Raw genomic sequence first — 15,315 nt, 5'->3', positions numbered from 1 at the left:
GCTGTAGAGTCTTTAGACGTTGCAGCCTTCTAGATTTTCAGTGCTTGGAATTCACGTAATAGAGGCGTGCTTAGGATGTGTTGCCGGCTAACTCGTTTTTAAGAAATGGTGGGGTACGGTTCCTCGACCGCATAAGCACGGTAGCATTACCAAGAGACTGAGCAGGGTCACCTTTTTCATCTGTAAAGGGTAAGTCTGTGATTACTGCCATCTGGGCACATTTTTGTGCCCATCACTGCAGTTAGTTTACTACATCAATTAGAGTAAAATTCCAGTTTCTCTTTTGGAGGTGCTCTAGGTGGCTTCAGAGAACGGGTGGCAGCATCTGCCACGTGGGGTAGGTAAGCGGCTGAGGTAAAGGAGGGGATGAGAGTAACTGTCCTGAGGGTGCAGTGGCTTTTGCTGCTGTCATTGCTTTCTCTTCTGTTTATCAGGTGCCACAGGCAAGGTGGGCTGTGATAGTCTTTAGAATAGGAGCAAAGGAGGTCACTGGAATGCTGTTTGGTTCCTGAGAAAGGTGTTGCAGAGGAAAAAGGTGGTCTGGCGTGGCAGCTCCTGATGATGGTGGTCGTCTTCAGTAGGTGAAGCGGTGCCTGAAGCCCCATCCCGTGGAGCCTGAGCACGCCTCGCTGAGGATGAAGCCTGCTTTCCAGCAGTTCCCAAAACTGTGTTGAGGCTGAAATAGTGTGTCTGTGTTTGGGCTGGGGTTGCACCTTGGTGAGTGTAGGGATGAGTTTTAAGTTGGTGCAGCAGAGGGCCAGGCTCCGTTGTCCTGTAGTGTGTTTTGACCCATCAGCATAGCCTTTTGGTTTTCAGATAGCCTACTCAAGTACGTGATTTTTCCTGCAAGTGATGTTATTACATGGAATTTTTTTTTTTTGTTTTGGCGTGTGATCTGTTATGCTCCCAGATTTTTCTTTCTTTGTAAAGAAAGGTTTGAGCTAATTCCAGCTGAAAAAAATTCAGTTGCTTGGTCGTATTGTCCTTTCAATATTCAAAGCTGCAGCAAAAGCATGGGTATTGTTGCTTCTAGAATCACCCCAGTTCTCTTGTCTGCAGTCTGCATGCTGTTGAGCTAAACCAGATTTAAAAAAAAAAACAACACAGTAAACAGAAACAAGAAACAAACCACCACAGCTGTTGCTCCTGCTCTCTTTCTACTTTCTTGTGCTTTGCCCCTCCCCTTTCCCAGGTGATTGGGTTTGGGTGCTGGGCGGGGCCAAATGGTATATGAGCCCCAGGTATGCCATTAGGGAGTTCATTGTGCCTGGGCTGCTCTTTGGGATAAGTGCTTTGTTTTTCCTTCAGTCAGTTGCAGGGTTCTTTGGGCAGGTTGGAGTCTATGGATTTCTAGATTTTAAGTGCTTGGAAATCACTTACTAGAGGGATATTTAGCAGAGGTTGCTGGCTCACTTGTTTTTGGGATGGTGGGATCCACTTGTGTTTTTGGGTTATATTTGAATCTCTAGACGTATGAAGCCACTTGTGTAACTCTCCAGAGGACTAAAAAGAGCTTGATTACACACTACAAGAGGCTTGACCACGTAGGCGCAGTATTACCAAGAGACTGAGCAGGGTCGTATCAGAGTTACCTTTTTCATCTGTAAAGGGTAAGTCTGTGATTAGCCCTGCTGGGGCTGCTGTGTGTGCATGGCTTTTCGGCATTTGTGGAGCTCAGTTGTTTTTTTTGTGTGTGTATGGTATTACTTTTTTTTTTTTCTTTTGAGAGCCAAGTAGTGTGTGCGCTGAGCGTGGTTGGCAGGAGGAGGTGGGGAATTGTCTGGCAGGGGAGCTGTTCAGGACTGGTAGGTTTGGTTTCTAGGAGCGTGCGGCATCCTTCCTGTGCGATGCCACTGATTGTTGGGCAGGAACGTTCCAGCTCGTGTGTCTTAAACAACGTAGCTTGTGCAGTGTGTGTTGTGTGGCCCGGGCAGAGTTTGCCGCGCGCTGTGAGCGAAGAATCTCAGTTCGAGCTGGTGAGCAGCTGAAGTAAAGGAGCTGGGAAGAGAGAGGTATTGCAGCAGGTACGCTGTGGCTGTGAGGTGCCTCAGGGTGTGCTTTTCTCTCGTCTCTGCAGGGGCCTCATGAAGTCTTGGACAGGGAAATCCCCGTGTCACGGAGCAGTGAGGGAAGGTGGGAGTTTTATCAGCCTGGTGATCCCTTATCTGAAGCGAAGGGAAGACATTCAGGCGTTTCCCTCTGAGGGTCTGAGGTGAGGCTGTTTGGGACAGAGGAGCAATGTGGCAGGTGGTGGCTTGCAAGCACAGTGGTCATTTTGTCCTTCTGTGTTCCCAGGTGGCATGGGTGATGGTGGCCGTTCCTTTCGAGCTTGGATCTAACTTGCAGGTACAGAGGCAAGTGGACTGCTGTTTTGAAACAAAAACATTAAATATGGGGTGACTTCTGTTGTTGAGGGATGGGTGCTAATGCTGTCAGCTGAATGTTTGTCTTCTGACTGTGTTTTCCTTTGTTCAGGCTGAAACGCAGTGTGCAGTACAGGACGTCACGACGCGAGCTACCTCTGGAGTGACTCTGGTGAGTGATGAACAGAGGTAGGTGTTATTTTTGGGGTGCGGTTGTCGCTGCAGTTTTTTTAACTATATCAAATAGAGTAAAATTCCAGTTTCTCTTTTGGAGGTGCTCTAGGAGGCTTCAGAGAACGGGTGGAAGCATCTGCCATGTGGGGTAGGTAAGCGGCTGAGGTAAAGGAGGGGATGAGAGTAACTGTCCTGAGGGTGCAGTGGCTTTTATTGCTGTGGTTGCTTTCTGTTCTGCTTATCAGGTGCCACAGGCAAGGTGGGCTGTGATAGTCTTTGGAATAGGAGCAAAGCAGGTCACTGGAATGCTGTTTGGTTCCTGAGACAGGAGTTGTAGAGGAGAAAAGCTTTCAATATTCCAAGCTGAAGCAAAAAAAAATAAACCACAGCTGCTGCTTCTCCTCTTTCTACTTTCTTGTGTTTTGCCCCTCCCCTTTCCCAGGTGATTGGCTTTGGGTTCCAGGGAGGGCCTGGTGGTCATTGAGTCACAGGCATCCCATCAGAGAGCTCATTCTGCCTGGGCTGCTCTTTGGGGTAAGTGCTTTGTTTTTCCTTCAGTGAGTTGCAGGTTTCTTTAGGTGGTTAAGAGTCTATGGACTGATGCGTTTCCAAGTAGAGACTGGTACGCCCATCTTTGTGAGGTAACAACTAGTAGGATCTGTTAGAGTAAACCAATCTAGTAATAGGTGCCTGTATTGCATGCAGCTCTTCTTCAGGTGAGTAATTGTTATAGCGTGTTTACGGATAGGATGGCAGTGTTACTTTGTGTGTTTGCTTTGTGGTTCTGGGTCCGTTATGATTTTTGCCGAATTGCGGGGCTTACTTGTGAGTCTTTGCCTGTATGTCAAATATTATCAAAGTTACAACCTCGGTGGTAAAGTGATGGAGCAGGGTTTAGGAGATAAGTATCATCGAGGCTCCCTGTGTAAGCATGTGTCTGAAAAGAGCAGCAGTAGGCGTGTAAGGGGTTGTCTTTTTCAGGGTTAGGGACAGTTTGTTATAGTCTTGGAGCTTTTGCCTGTGGTTTGTGTGGCTGTAGAGTCTTTACACGTTGCAGCCTTCTAGATTTTCAGTGCTTGGAATTCACGTAATAGAGGCGTGCTTAGGATGTGTTGCCGGCTAACTCGTTTTTAAGAAATGGTGGGGTACGGTTCCTCGACCGCATAAGCACGGTAGCATTACCAAGAGACTGAGCAGGGTCCCCTTTTTCATCTGTAAAGGGTAAGTCTGTGATTGCTGCCATCTGGGCACATTTTTGTGCCCATCACTGCAGTTAGTTTACTACATCAATTAGAGTAAAATTCCAGTTTCTCTTTTGGAGGTGCTCTAGGTGGCTTCAGAGAACGGGTGGAAGCATCTGCCACGTGGGGTAGGTAAGCGGCTGAGGTAAAGGAGGGGATGAGAGTAACTGTCCTGAGGGTGCAGTGGCTTTTGCTGCTGTGGTTGCTTTCTCTTCTGTTTATCAGGTGCCACAGGCAAGGTGGGCTGTGATAGTCTTTAGAATAGGAGCAAAGCAGGTCACTGGAATGCTGTTTGGTTCCTGAGAAAGGTGTTGCAGAGGAAAAAGGTGGTCTGGCGTGGCAGCTCCTGATGATGGTGGTCGTCTTCAGTAGGTGAAGCGGTGCCTGAAGCCCCATGCCGTGGAGCCTGAGCACGCCTCGCTGAGGATGAAGCCTGCTTTCCAGCAGTTCCCAAAACTGTGTTGAGGCTGAAATGGTGCATCTGTGTTTGGGCTGGGGTTGCACCTTGGTGAGTGTAGGGATGAGTTTTAAGTCGGTACAGCAGAGGGCCAGGCTCCGTTGTCCTGTAGTGTGTTTTGACCCATCAGCATAGCCTTTTGGTTTTCAGATAGCCTACTCAAGTACGTGATTTTTCCTGCAAGTGATGTTATTATATGGAATTTATTTTTGTTTTGGCGTGTGATCTGTTATGCTCCCAGATTTTTCTTTCTATATAAATAAAGGTTTGAGCTAATTCTAGCTGGAAAAATTTCAGTTACTTGCTTGGTCATATTGTCCTTTCAATATTCAAAGCTGCAGCAAAAGCATGGGTATTGTTGCTTCTAGAATCACCCCAGTTCTCTTGTCTGCAGTCTGCATGCTGTTGAGCTAAACCAGATTAAAGAAAAAACAAAAGAAAAACAAAAAACAAAGAAACAAAACACAAAACCAAAAAAAAAACCATCAAAAAAACCCCACAGCTGCTGTGCTGCTTGTGCTCTTTCTACTTTCTTGTGCTTGCCACCTCCCCTTTCCCAGGTGATTGGGTTTGGGTGCTGGGCAGGGCCAAATGGTATATGAGCCCCAGGTATGCCATTAGAGAGTTCATTGTGCCTGGGCTGCTCTTTGGGGTAAGTGCTTTGCTTTCCTTCAGTCAGTTGCAGGGTTCTTTGGGCAGGTTGGTGTCTATGGATTTCTAGATTTTAAGTGCTTGGAAATCACTTACTAGAGGGATATTTAGCAGAGGTTGCTGGCTCACTTGTTTTTGGGATGGTGGGATCCACTTGTGTTTTTGGGTTATATTTGAATCTCTAGACGTATGAAGCCACTTGTGTAACTCTCCGGAGGACTAAAAAGAGCCTGATTACACACTACAAGAGGCTTGACCACGTAGGCGCAGTATTACCAAGAGACTGAGCAGGGTCGTATCAGAGTTATCTTTTTCATCTGTAAAGGGTAGGTCTGTGATCGGCGCCGCCCGGGCACATTTTGGCGCGGCGCCGCCCGGGCACATTTTGGCGCGGCGCCGCCCGGGCACATTTTGGCGCGGCGCCGCCCGGGCACATTTTGGCGCGGCGCCGCCCGGGCACATTTTGGCGCGGCGCCGCCCGGGCACATTTTGGCGCGGCGCCGCCCGGGCACATTTTGGCGCGGCGCCGCCCGGGCACATTTTGGCGCGGCGCCGCCCGGGCACATTTTGGCGCGGCGCCGCCCGGGCACATTTTGGCGCGGCGCCGCCCGGGCACATTTTGGCGCGGCGCCGCCCGGGCACATTTTGGCGCGGCGCCGCCCGGGCACATTTTGGCGCGGCGCCGCCCGGGCACATTTTGGCGCGGCGCCGCCCGGGCACATTTTGGCGCGGCGCCGCCCGGGCACATTTTGGCGCGGCGCCGCCCGGGCACATTTTGGCGCGGCGCCGCCCGGGCACATTTTGGCGCGGCGCCGCCCGGGCACATTTTGGCGCGGCGCCGCCCGGGCACATTTTGGCGCGGCGCCGCCCGGGCACATTTTGGCGCGGCGCCGCCCGGGCACATTTTGGCGCGGCGCCGCCCGGGCACATTTTGGCGCGGCGCCGCCCGGGCACATTTTGGCGCGGCGCCGCCCGGGCACATTTTGGCGCGGCGCCGCCCGGGCACATTTTGGCGCGGCGCCGCCCGGGCACATTTTGGCGCGGCGCCGCCCGGGCACATTTTGGCGCGGCGCCGCCCGGGCACATTTTGGCGCGGCGCCGCCCGGGCACATTTTGGCGCGGCGCCGCCCGGGCACATTTTGGCGCGGCGCCGCCCGGGCACATTTTGGCGCGGCGCCGCCCGGGCACATTTTGGCGCGGCGCCGCCCGGGCACATTTTGGCGCGGCGCCGCCCGGGCACATTTTGGCGCGGCGCCGCCCGGGCACATTTTGGCGCGGCGCCGCCCGGGCACATTTTGGCGCGGCGCCGCCCGGGCACATTTTGGCGCGGCGCCGCCCGGGCACATTTTGGCGCGGCGCCGCCCGGGCACATTTTGGCGCGGCGCCGCCCGGGCACATTTTGGCGCGGCGCCGCCCGGGCACATTTTGGCGCGGCGCCGCCCGGGCACATTTTGGCGCGGCGCCGCCCGGGCACATTTTGGCGCGGCGCCGCCCGGGCACATTTTGGCGCGGCGCCGCCCGGGCACATTTTGGCGCGGCGCCGCCCGGGCACATTTTGGCGCGGCGCCGCCCGGGCACATTTTGGCGCGGCGCCGCCCGGGCACATTTTGGCGCGGCGCCGCCCGGGCACATTTTGGCGCGGCGCCGCCCGGGCACATTTTGGCGCGGCGCCGCCCGGGCACATTTTGGCGCGGCGCCGCCCGGGCACATTTTGGCGCGGCGCCGCCCGGGCACATTTTGGCGCGGCGCCGCCCGGGCACATTTTGGCGCGGCGCCGCCCGGGCACATTTTGGCGCGGCGCCGCCCGGGCACATTTATCTTAGATCGAGCTAACGAGCAGCTGAAGTAAAGCAACTGGGAAGAGAGGTATTGCAGCAGGTACGCTGTGGCTGTGAGGTGCCTCAGGGGGTGCTTTTCTCTCGTCTCTGCAGGTGCTTGGTGCAGTCTTGGACAGGGAAATCCCCGTGTCACGGAGCAGTGAGGGAAGGTGAGCGTGTTGTCAGTCTGGTCGTCCCTTAACCAAAATGAAGGGACGTAGTGGGTTTATGTGGCAAGGTTTTGGTAGCAGGGGGCTCTAGGGGTGGCTTCTGTGCGAAGAATCTAGAAGCTGCCCCATGTTAGGTAATGGCCCTGCTGCTGAGCGGAGCCAATAAGTGATGTTGTTTGTGCGTCTGTGAGAGCATATTTAAGACAGGAAAAAAAAAAAAAAAAACAAAGACGCTGTGCCATGCAGCAGCTGGGAGAGCAAGAGGAGTGAGGAACAGCCTTGCAGGCGCCAAGGTGAGTGAAGAAGGAGGGGGAGAGGTACTCCAGGTGCCGGAGCAGAAGTCCCCCGCGGCCTGTGGCGAGGACCATGGTGAAGCAGGCTGTCCCCCTGCAGCCCACGGGGTACCACGGTGGAGCAGGGTTCCATGCTGCAGCTGGTGGAGGAGAGCACGGTGGAGCAGGTGGACCTGCACTGACGGAGGCTGCGGCCTGTGGAAGACCCTTGCCGGAGCAGCTTCCGGGCCGGACCTGTAGACCGTGGAGAGGAGACCACGCAGGAGCAGGTGAGCTGGCAGGAGCTGCTGCCCGTGGGGGACCCAGGTTGGAGCAGTTTGCTCCTGAGGGATGGACCCCGTGGTATGGACCTACATCTGGAACAGTTCTGGAAGAGCTGCTGCCTGTGGGAAGGCCATGCCAGATCAGTTGACCAAGGACTGCATCCTGTGGGAGGAACCCCACAGCACAGGGGATGAGGGCGTCCGAGGAGGAGTGGCGGCAAAGAAGCGCTATAGACTGACCATAAACACCGATCACCTGCACCGCTGGGGGGGAGAAGGTGGAAGAGGGTGGCTGGGGGGGAAGGTGCTTTTGGTTGCTTTCGTTTGTTTCTCGCTTCTCTACATTGCGTAGTAATAAGCAATAAATCTTTCTGTCTTTCTATGCTGAGTGTGTTTTGCTTATCACGATATTTACTGTGTAATCTCCTCATCCTTATCTCAACCCTTGAGCCCTTTTTCCTTGTATTTTCTCCCTGTCCTTCTTTGAGGAGGGAGAGGGAGAGAGCGGTTTTGGTGGAGCTCGGTCGCCTACCCCTGTAAAACCACCACAGGGGAAGATGTTCAGGTGTTTCCCTCTGAGGGTCTGAGGTGAGGCTGTTTGTCGCTGCAGTTGTCGCTGGCTGGTTGTCGCTGCAGTTTTTTTAACTACATCCAATAGAGTAAAATTCCAGTTTCTCTTTTGGAGGTGCTCTAGGTGGCTTCAGAGAACGGGTGGAAGCATCTGCCACGTGGGGTAGGTAAGCGGCTGAGGTAAAGGAGGGGATGAGAGTAACTGTCCTGAGGGTGCAGTGGCTTTTATTGCTGTGGTTGCTTTCTGTCCTGCTTATCAGGTGCCACAGGCAAGGTGGGCTGTGATAGTCTTTAGAATAGGAGCAAAGCAGGTCACTGGAATGCTGTTTGGTTCCTGAGAAAGGTGTTGCAGAGGAAAAAGGTGGTCTGGCGTGGCAGCTCCTGATGATGGTGGTCGTCTTCAGTAGGTGAAGCGGTGCCTGAAGCCCCATGCCGTGGAGCCTGAGCACGCCTCGCTGAGGATGAAGCCTGCTTTCCAGCAGTTCCCAAAACTGTGTTGAGGCTGAAATGGTGTGTCTGTGTTTGGGTTGGGGTTGCACCTTGGTGAGTGTAGGGATGAGTTTTAAGTTGGTGCAGCAGAGGGCCAGGCTCCATTGTCCTGTAGTGTGTTTTGACCCATCAGCATAGCCTTTTGGTTTACAGATAGCCTACTCAAGTACGTGATTTTTCCTGCAAGTGATGTTATTACATGGAATTGATTTTTTTTTTGTTGTTTTGGCGTGTGATCTGTTATGCTCCCAGATTTTTCTTTCTATATAAAGAAAGGTTTGAGCTAATTCCAGCTGAAAAAAATTCAGTTGCTTGGTCGTATTGTCCTTTCAATATTCAAAGCTGCAGCAAAAGCATGGGTATTGTTGCTTCTAGAATCACCCCAGTTCTCTTGTCTGCAGTCTGCATGCTATTGAGCTAAACCAGATTTAAAAAAAAAACAAAACAACACAGTAAACAGAAACAAGAAACAAACCACCACAGCTGTTGCTCCTGCTCTCTTTCTACTTTCTTGTGCTTTGCCCCTCCCCTTTCCCAGGTGATTGGGTTTGGGTGCTGGGCGGGGCCAAATGGTATATGAGCCCCAGGTATGCCATTAGGGAGTTCATTGTGCCTGGGCTGCTCTTTGGGGTAAGTGCTTTGTTTTTCAGTCAATTGCAGGGTTCTTTGGGCAGGTTGGTGTCTATGGATTTCTAGATTTTAAGTGCTTGGAAATCACTTACTAGAGGGATATTTAGCAGAGGTTGCTGGCTCACTTGTTTTTGGGATGGTGGGATCCACTTGTGTTTTTGGGTTATATTTGAATCTCTAGACGTATGAAGCCACTTGTGTAACTCTCCAGAGGACTAAAAAGAGCCTGATTACACACTACAAGAGGCTTGACCACGTAGGCGCAGTATTACCAAGAGACTGAGCAGGGTCGTATCAGAGTTACCTTTTTCATCTGTAAAGGGTAAGTCTGTGATTAGCCCTGCTGGGGCTGCTGTGTGTGCATGGCTTTTTGGCATTTGTGGAGCTCAGTTGTTTTTTTTGTGTGTGTATGGTATTACTTTTTTTTTTTCTTTTGAGAGCCAAGTAGTGTGTGCGCTGAGCGTGGTTGGCAGGAGGAGGTGGGGAATTGTCTGGCAGGGGAGCTGTTCAGGACTGGTAGGTTTGGTTTCTAGGAGCGTGCGGCATCCTTCCTGTGCGATGCCACTGATTGTTGGGCAGGAACGTTCCAGCTCGTGTGTCTTAAACAACGTAGCTTGTGCAGTGTGTGTTGTGTGGCCCGGACAGAGTTTGCCGCGGCGCTGTGAGCGAAGAATCTCAGTTCGAGCTGGTGAGCAGCTGAAGTAAAGGAGCTGGGAAGAGAGAGGTATTGCAGCAGGTACGCTGTGGCTGTGAGGTGCCTCAGGGTGTGCTTTTCTCTTGTCTCTGCAGGGGCCTCATGAAGTCTTGGACAGGGAAATCCCCGTGTCACGGAGCAGTGAGGGAAGGTGGGAGTTTTATCAGCCTGGTGATCCCTTATCTGAAGCGAAGGGAAGACATTCAGGTGTTTCCCTCTGAGGGTCTGAGGTGAGGCTGTTTGGGACAGAGGAGCAATGTGGCAGGTGGTGGCTTGCAAGCACAGTGGTCATTTTGTCCTTCTGTGTTCCCAGGTGGCATGGGTGATGGTGGCCGTTCCTTTCGAGCTTGGATCTAACTTGCAGGTACAGAGGCAAGTGGACTGCTATTTTGAAACAAAAACATTAAATATGGGGTGACTTCTGTTGTTGAGGGATGGGTGCTAATGCTGTCAGCTGAATGTTTGTCTTCTGACTGTGTTTTCCTTTGTTCAGGCTGAAACGCAGTGTGCAGTACAGGACGTCACGACGCGAGCTACCTTTGGAGTGACTCTGGTGAGTGATGAACAGAGGTAGGTGTTATTTTTGGGGTGCGGTTGTCGCTGCAGTTTTTTTAACTATATCAAATAGAGTAAAATTCCAGTTTCTCTTTTGGAGGTGCTCTAGGAGGCTTCAGAGAACGGGTGGAAGCATCTGCCATGTGGGGTAGGTAAGCGGCTGAGGTAAAGGAGGGGATGAGAGTAACTGTCCTGAGGGTGCAGTGGCTTTTATTGCTGTGGTTGCTTTCTGTTCTGCTTATCAGGTGCCACAGGCAAGGTGGGCTGTGATAGTCTTTGGAATAGGAGCAAAGCAGGTCACTGGAATGCTGTTTGGTTCCTGAGACAGGAGTTGTAGAGGAGAAAAGCTTTCAATATTCAAAGCTGAAGCAAAAATAAATAAACCACAGCTGCTGCTTCTCCTCTTTCTACTTGTGCTTTGCCCCTCCCCTTTCCCAGGTGATTGGCTTTGGGTTCCAGGGAGGGCCTGGTGGTCATTGAGTCACAGGCATCCCATCAGAGAGCTCATTCTGCCTGGGCTGCTCTTTGGGGTAAGTGCTTTGTTTTTCCTTCAGTGAGTTGCAGGTTTCTTTAGGTGGTTAAGAGTCTATGGACTGATGCGTTTCCAAGTAGAGACCGGTACGCCCATCTTTGTGAGGTAACAACTAGTAGGATCTGTTAGAGTCAACCAATCTAGTAATAGGTGCCTGTATTGCAAGCAGCTCTTCTTCAGGTGAGTAATTGTTATAGCATGTTTACGGATATTGTGGCAATCTTACTTTGTGTGTTTGCTTTGTGGTTCTGGGTCCCTTATGATTTCTGCAGAATTAAGGCAAATGTTATGAAAGTTACAACGTTGGTGGCAAAGTGATGGAGCAGGGTTTAGGAGATAAGTATCATCGAAGCTCCCTGTGTAAGCATGTGTCTGAAAAGAGCAGCAGTAGGCGTGTAAGGGGTGGTCTTTTTCAGGGTTAGGGACAGTTTGTTTTATTTTTGGAGCTTTTGCCTGTGGTTTGTGTGGCTGTAGAGTCTTTAGACGTTGCAGCCTTCTAGTTTTTAAGTGCTTGGAATTCACGTAATAGAGGTGTGCTTAGGAGGTGTTGCTGGCTAACTTGTTTTTGGGAAATGGTGGGGTACGGTTCCTTTTTTTTTTTGAGTTATCTTTTAATCTCTAGGTATATCAAGTCATTTGCATAACTGTCCAGAAGCTTCACAAGGAGCTTCAGTACGCATCAGAAGGGGCTTGACCGCATAAGTGCAGTATTACGGAGAGACTGAGCAGGGTCACCGTTCTCATCTGTAAAGGAGAAGTCTGTGATTACCCCTGTTGGGGCTGCTGTGCATTCATGGCCTTTTGGTATTTGTGGACCTGAGGGTGTGTTTTTTTTTTTTTTTCTGGCTCTCGTCTCTGTGTTTGTCCTCTGCAAGGAGCTGTACTGTTTGCGTGTCCATCACGGATATGACCTCCTCTTTTTGTTTCTTGTAGCCCAGGGCATGGGCACGGACACTTGAATGAGGCATGAGGGTGAGTGGACGGCAGTTTGGGCCCTGAGTTGGTCAGTGGATTGTGTTAGTCTGCTTTGCCTGTTATGCAGGCTTTTGAAGCACCTTGCGACAGCAGAGTACATCTCCTGCCACGTTTCTGAGGCGCGCCAGGCGTCAGCGGTTCCAGTTCCTGAAATGCTGGAGATGCTCGGAGCACAAGAGGAGCTGGGAGCGTGATGCATCTCCTTGGGATGTTAGGTGAGCGAAGCGGTGGTACTGGGTTGGGGAACGTGGGTCTGGGGCTTCTTGGCTGTTGGGGTAGGGGAGGAAAGAAGAGGAGTGGGTATAGACTGTTTTGTGGATTTTCACGTTTGTTTGTTCTTTCTCCTTGGTCTAAGCTATGTGACCTTGGCTCAGCACAGTAAATGGAAGCGCTAAGCCTGGATCGGGAAGGTGAGTGGAGAAAAGTTGGGAAAAGGGCATTGGTTTTGGTTTGGTAGTCTATTGGTCCCACCTCTGGGTGACTCCTCTTTTCCGGGGACGAAGAAGATAGTGGGGACATCCTAGTTGGCCTCTGTGGTCCACCTTGAGGATGGATTGTGACCCCTGAGAATTAAGTCCAGGGGCAAATACTGTGTGTTTGGGGGTGGTTGGCAGGGGAAGGCGGGCAGTTGTCTGGAGTTGGTCTATCTGACTTCAGTAGCAGAGCAGGTCAGTGGACTACTGTTTTGTTTTTGAGGTGGGTGTTTCACTAGAAGAAGTTTGGCTGGTGTGCCAGTGCCTGATGGCACTTTATTTCTGCAGGTGAAGAGGAGCCTCGTGCCGGAAGCAATGTCCTGGCTAGCCTTCGTGTTCCTTGATGAGGATGGAACCTGCCTCCCATCATTCCCAAGCTAAGTTGCGGGGAAAGTGCTATGTTTGCTTTTGGGTTTTGAATGTACACATAGGGCGAGGGTCTGTGCTTTTAAGTCATTGCTGTGGATGGGGCCTTTTAGGATTGATCATGGTCAGACAGTGTATGGGGGCGTGGGATTCTGTCAGGTAGGGCTTGAGCACGTGCCAGGCAGGGCAGTTCCAGCTTGGTGTCTGTGTTCTGTGTTGTCTGTGCTGTGCTGTTGCTCCTGGTGCTTGGCAGGCCCTGGGGAAGCCTTCCTGAGGGTGTCGAACACTTGACCTCACTGGAATAATGCTGATGCTCAAACGGAAGCTGAGCGTTTCTTGTCTTGCAGTGGGAGCCTAAAGAGATCATTTCTTCTGTGCGTGTAATTTTTTTGTATCAAATGTTTCTTGATGCGATCATCATATGTTACGCGCTCCTCAAATCTTGATATCCTCATTGCCTTTTTCCACTGGACAGATTAGATGGGCAACTTGTTAGCCACACCAAAGGTCCTAAATGCTTGTTTCATCATCGTAGGGCTGATCTGAGCACTTCTTGACTTGCAGTCGCAGCTTAAAGCGCAGATGTGTTTCAGGTCTTGTGCATCATATTCGGTTTCAGATGGCATCTGTTTCCATCCTCGCTGTTGCGGAAGTCATGTGGGCTTCATCAGGAGCTCTGTCTTGGGAGTTCATTTCCGAAGCATTTTTCTTCTGGGGTTTGCACTCCCCATCCTTCTGGTCTCTTGTCTTAAAGGCAGGCTTTTTATGCCTCCATCATCCCAGTTCTGGCAGTTGCTTCCAGTCGCATGTCGTGACATTTGAATCTCTCCTTGGGTCTGCTGCAGGGCACCTGTTCTGACTTGCTGTATGGCTTCCCTCTGGGAGTCCTTTTTTTGCGCCTTGTGTTGTGTGTTTTGTTCGTAATGTTTGTAGCGTGCCTGTGTGTTTGGCCTGGAGCTGTCCTGCCTGGCAGTTAGTGATGGTAGCTAACGTGGCGGTGTACTAATACATTGTCCGGACTGTTTTGGCAAAGACATCCGGTCTGCCTCTGGGTACGTACTGAAGGGCAGCTGGCACAGAGTCATCTCCGTGGTGTTTGGCAAATGTGGAGGGGGAGACTTGAGCTGCTTGCGAGCAGCTGTTTCCATAGTGCTTGAGTAGTGCTAGAGGAGAGGTCTGTCATTGAATCTTGAAAGCTCGCAGATACGGGGTTTTGATTTTTTGTTTGTATTTCGTTCCCCTCCCCAGTAGAGGGGTAAACCTTAGGAGGAACTGGTCACAGGAAAGAGCTCCTTTTGGAACCGTCAAGGACTCGGTAGGCAACCCGGTGACTGGCTTGATCTACTTTCTAGGTGCTGAGGCAAGGGGGCTGCTGTTTTGAAATGATAAAATTAGCCATGGGGTCCCTTGTGTTGTTGAGGGATGGGTGCTAATTCTGGCAGCTGAATGATTATCTTCTGACTGTTTTCATTTGTTAAAGCTGAAACACAGCGTACGACCTGGGGCTTCACGACCAGAGCTTGTTTTGGCAAGGTGAGCGATGAACAGATGCAGCAGTTATTTTAGGGGTGCGGTTGTCACTGCAGTTACTTAACTACACAAAATACAGTTAAAGTCCTGTTTATATTCCAGAGGTGTTGTAGCTGGCTTAAGAGAGCAGATGGAAGCATCTGCCTCGAGGGCAGGTGAGGGGGCAGAGTAAGGGAGCAGGTGAGAGTACCTGTCCTAGCTGTGCTGCGGCTTTGGATGCTGCCGCGGCCTATGCTTTTCTTTTTTTTCGCAGGTGCCTTGCACAGACCCAGAGGGGCCAAGCTGCACTCTGAAGAGCAGCACGAGAAGGGCAGGCTGGTCGTGAGTGGAGCAGTGGAGCAGAATGGCCAAGTTGCGCAAGGTGACTGCGAAGGGTATCCATCTTGCTTTGAAGGTGTCATGGCAGGCTCTCCACAGAAGTGGCTGAGGATTTGAGAAGAGGTTACAGAGCATCAAGGAGCGGCACGTGCAGTGACGGTTTCCAAACGGTATGGTTGCTTTCTCTTCTGTTGGTCAGGTGCCACAGGCAAGGTGGGCTGTGACACTAGTCTTTAGAATCGGAGCAAAGCAGGTCACTGGAATGCCGCGGGGCATCTGAGAAGGGTGTTTTAACAGAAAAAGCTTGTCTGGCATGGCAGTGCCTGATGGCAGTGTGTTTCCACAGGTGAAGAGGTGCCTGAAGCCCCATCCTGTCTAGCCTGCGCACACCTCGCTGAGAAGGAAAGCCGCTTTCCAGTAATTCAGAAAGCCAAGTTACATCTCGGCCTCGAGCATCTGGGGCGTGTGCCTGTGCTTTTGGGCCTGTCTGTAGCATTTGGCACCTGCATTAGTACTTTCTTGGCGTATGTTTAGGCATTTGGGGCCTGTGTCTTGGGGGGAGGGTTGAGGCCAGTGTTTTGGGGAGGTGTGGAGCTGCTTGTACACCTTTGGGACTTGCATCTGGGGGGGGTTGGGAGCTGCTTTTACACTGCAGGGACTTGCGTTTGGGGGGGGCTGGGGCCTGCCTCTGGGGGGGGGACAGTGGTTGTGAGCTGCTTGCACACCCTTGGGGCCTGCATCTGTGGGGGCTTGG

General features: G+C 51.8%; 1 protein-coding gene across 1 annotated transcript; it reads left to right on the top strand.

Annotated features, from left to right (window-relative positions):
- Positions 1–465: 465 nt before the first annotated feature.
- Positions 466–14,643, top strand: LOC308193944 (uncharacterized protein). Its single transcript, XM_080589140.1, has 24 exons — positions 466–684; positions 1,470–1,610; positions 2,078–2,212; positions 2,296–2,346; positions 2,476–2,552; positions 3,859–3,906; positions 6,818–6,873; positions 7,123–7,166; positions 7,267–7,435; positions 7,918–8,017; positions 8,101–8,162; positions 9,300–9,440; positions 9,908–10,042; positions 10,126–10,184; positions 10,306–10,365; positions 10,468–10,519; positions 10,613–10,897; positions 11,522–11,721; positions 11,833–11,871; positions 11,942–12,089; positions 12,230–12,284; positions 12,636–14,065; positions 14,194–14,246; positions 14,497–14,643. The coding sequence occupies exons 4-12, from the start codon at positions 2,308–2,310 to the stop codon at positions 9,305–9,307; spliced, it is 603 nt and encodes a 200-aa protein (XP_080445266.1). The 5' UTR covers positions 466–684; positions 1,470–1,610; positions 2,078–2,212; positions 2,296–2,307; the 3' UTR covers positions 9,308–9,440; positions 9,908–10,042; positions 10,126–10,184; positions 10,306–10,365; positions 10,468–10,519; positions 10,613–10,897; positions 11,522–11,721; positions 11,833–11,871; positions 11,942–12,089; positions 12,230–12,284; positions 12,636–14,065; positions 14,194–14,246; positions 14,497–14,643.
- The last annotated feature ends 672 nt before the right edge of the window (positions 14,644–15,315 follow it).

Source organism: Anser brachyrhynchus (genome assembly GCF_964034855.1).
Source record: "Anser brachyrhynchus genome assembly, chromosome: 4".
Taxonomy (NCBI): Eukaryota; Metazoa; Chordata; class Aves; order Anseriformes; family Anatidae; genus Anser; species Anser brachyrhynchus.
The sequence above is the reverse complement of the archived record's forward strand: the minus strand, read 5'-3'. Positions and strand labels throughout refer to the sequence as shown.

What these genes read in the sequence shown, in the direction of transcription:
- LOC308193944 (XM_080589140.1), top strand. Translation starts at nt 2,308, where the DNA reads ATGGTGGCCGTTCCTTTCGAGCTTGGATCTAACTTGCAG. An exon ending in TCACGGAGCAGTGAGGGAAG is followed by an intron (nt 6,874 to 7,122) that starts GTGAGCGTGTTG and finishes GCCATGCAGCAG; the next exon opens with CTGGGAGAGCAAGAGGAGTG. An exon ending in TTTCCCTCTGAGGGTCTGAG is followed by an intron (nt 8,018 to 8,100) that starts GTGAGGCTGTTT and finishes GTAAAATTCCAG; the next exon opens with TTTCTCTTTTGGAGGTGCTC.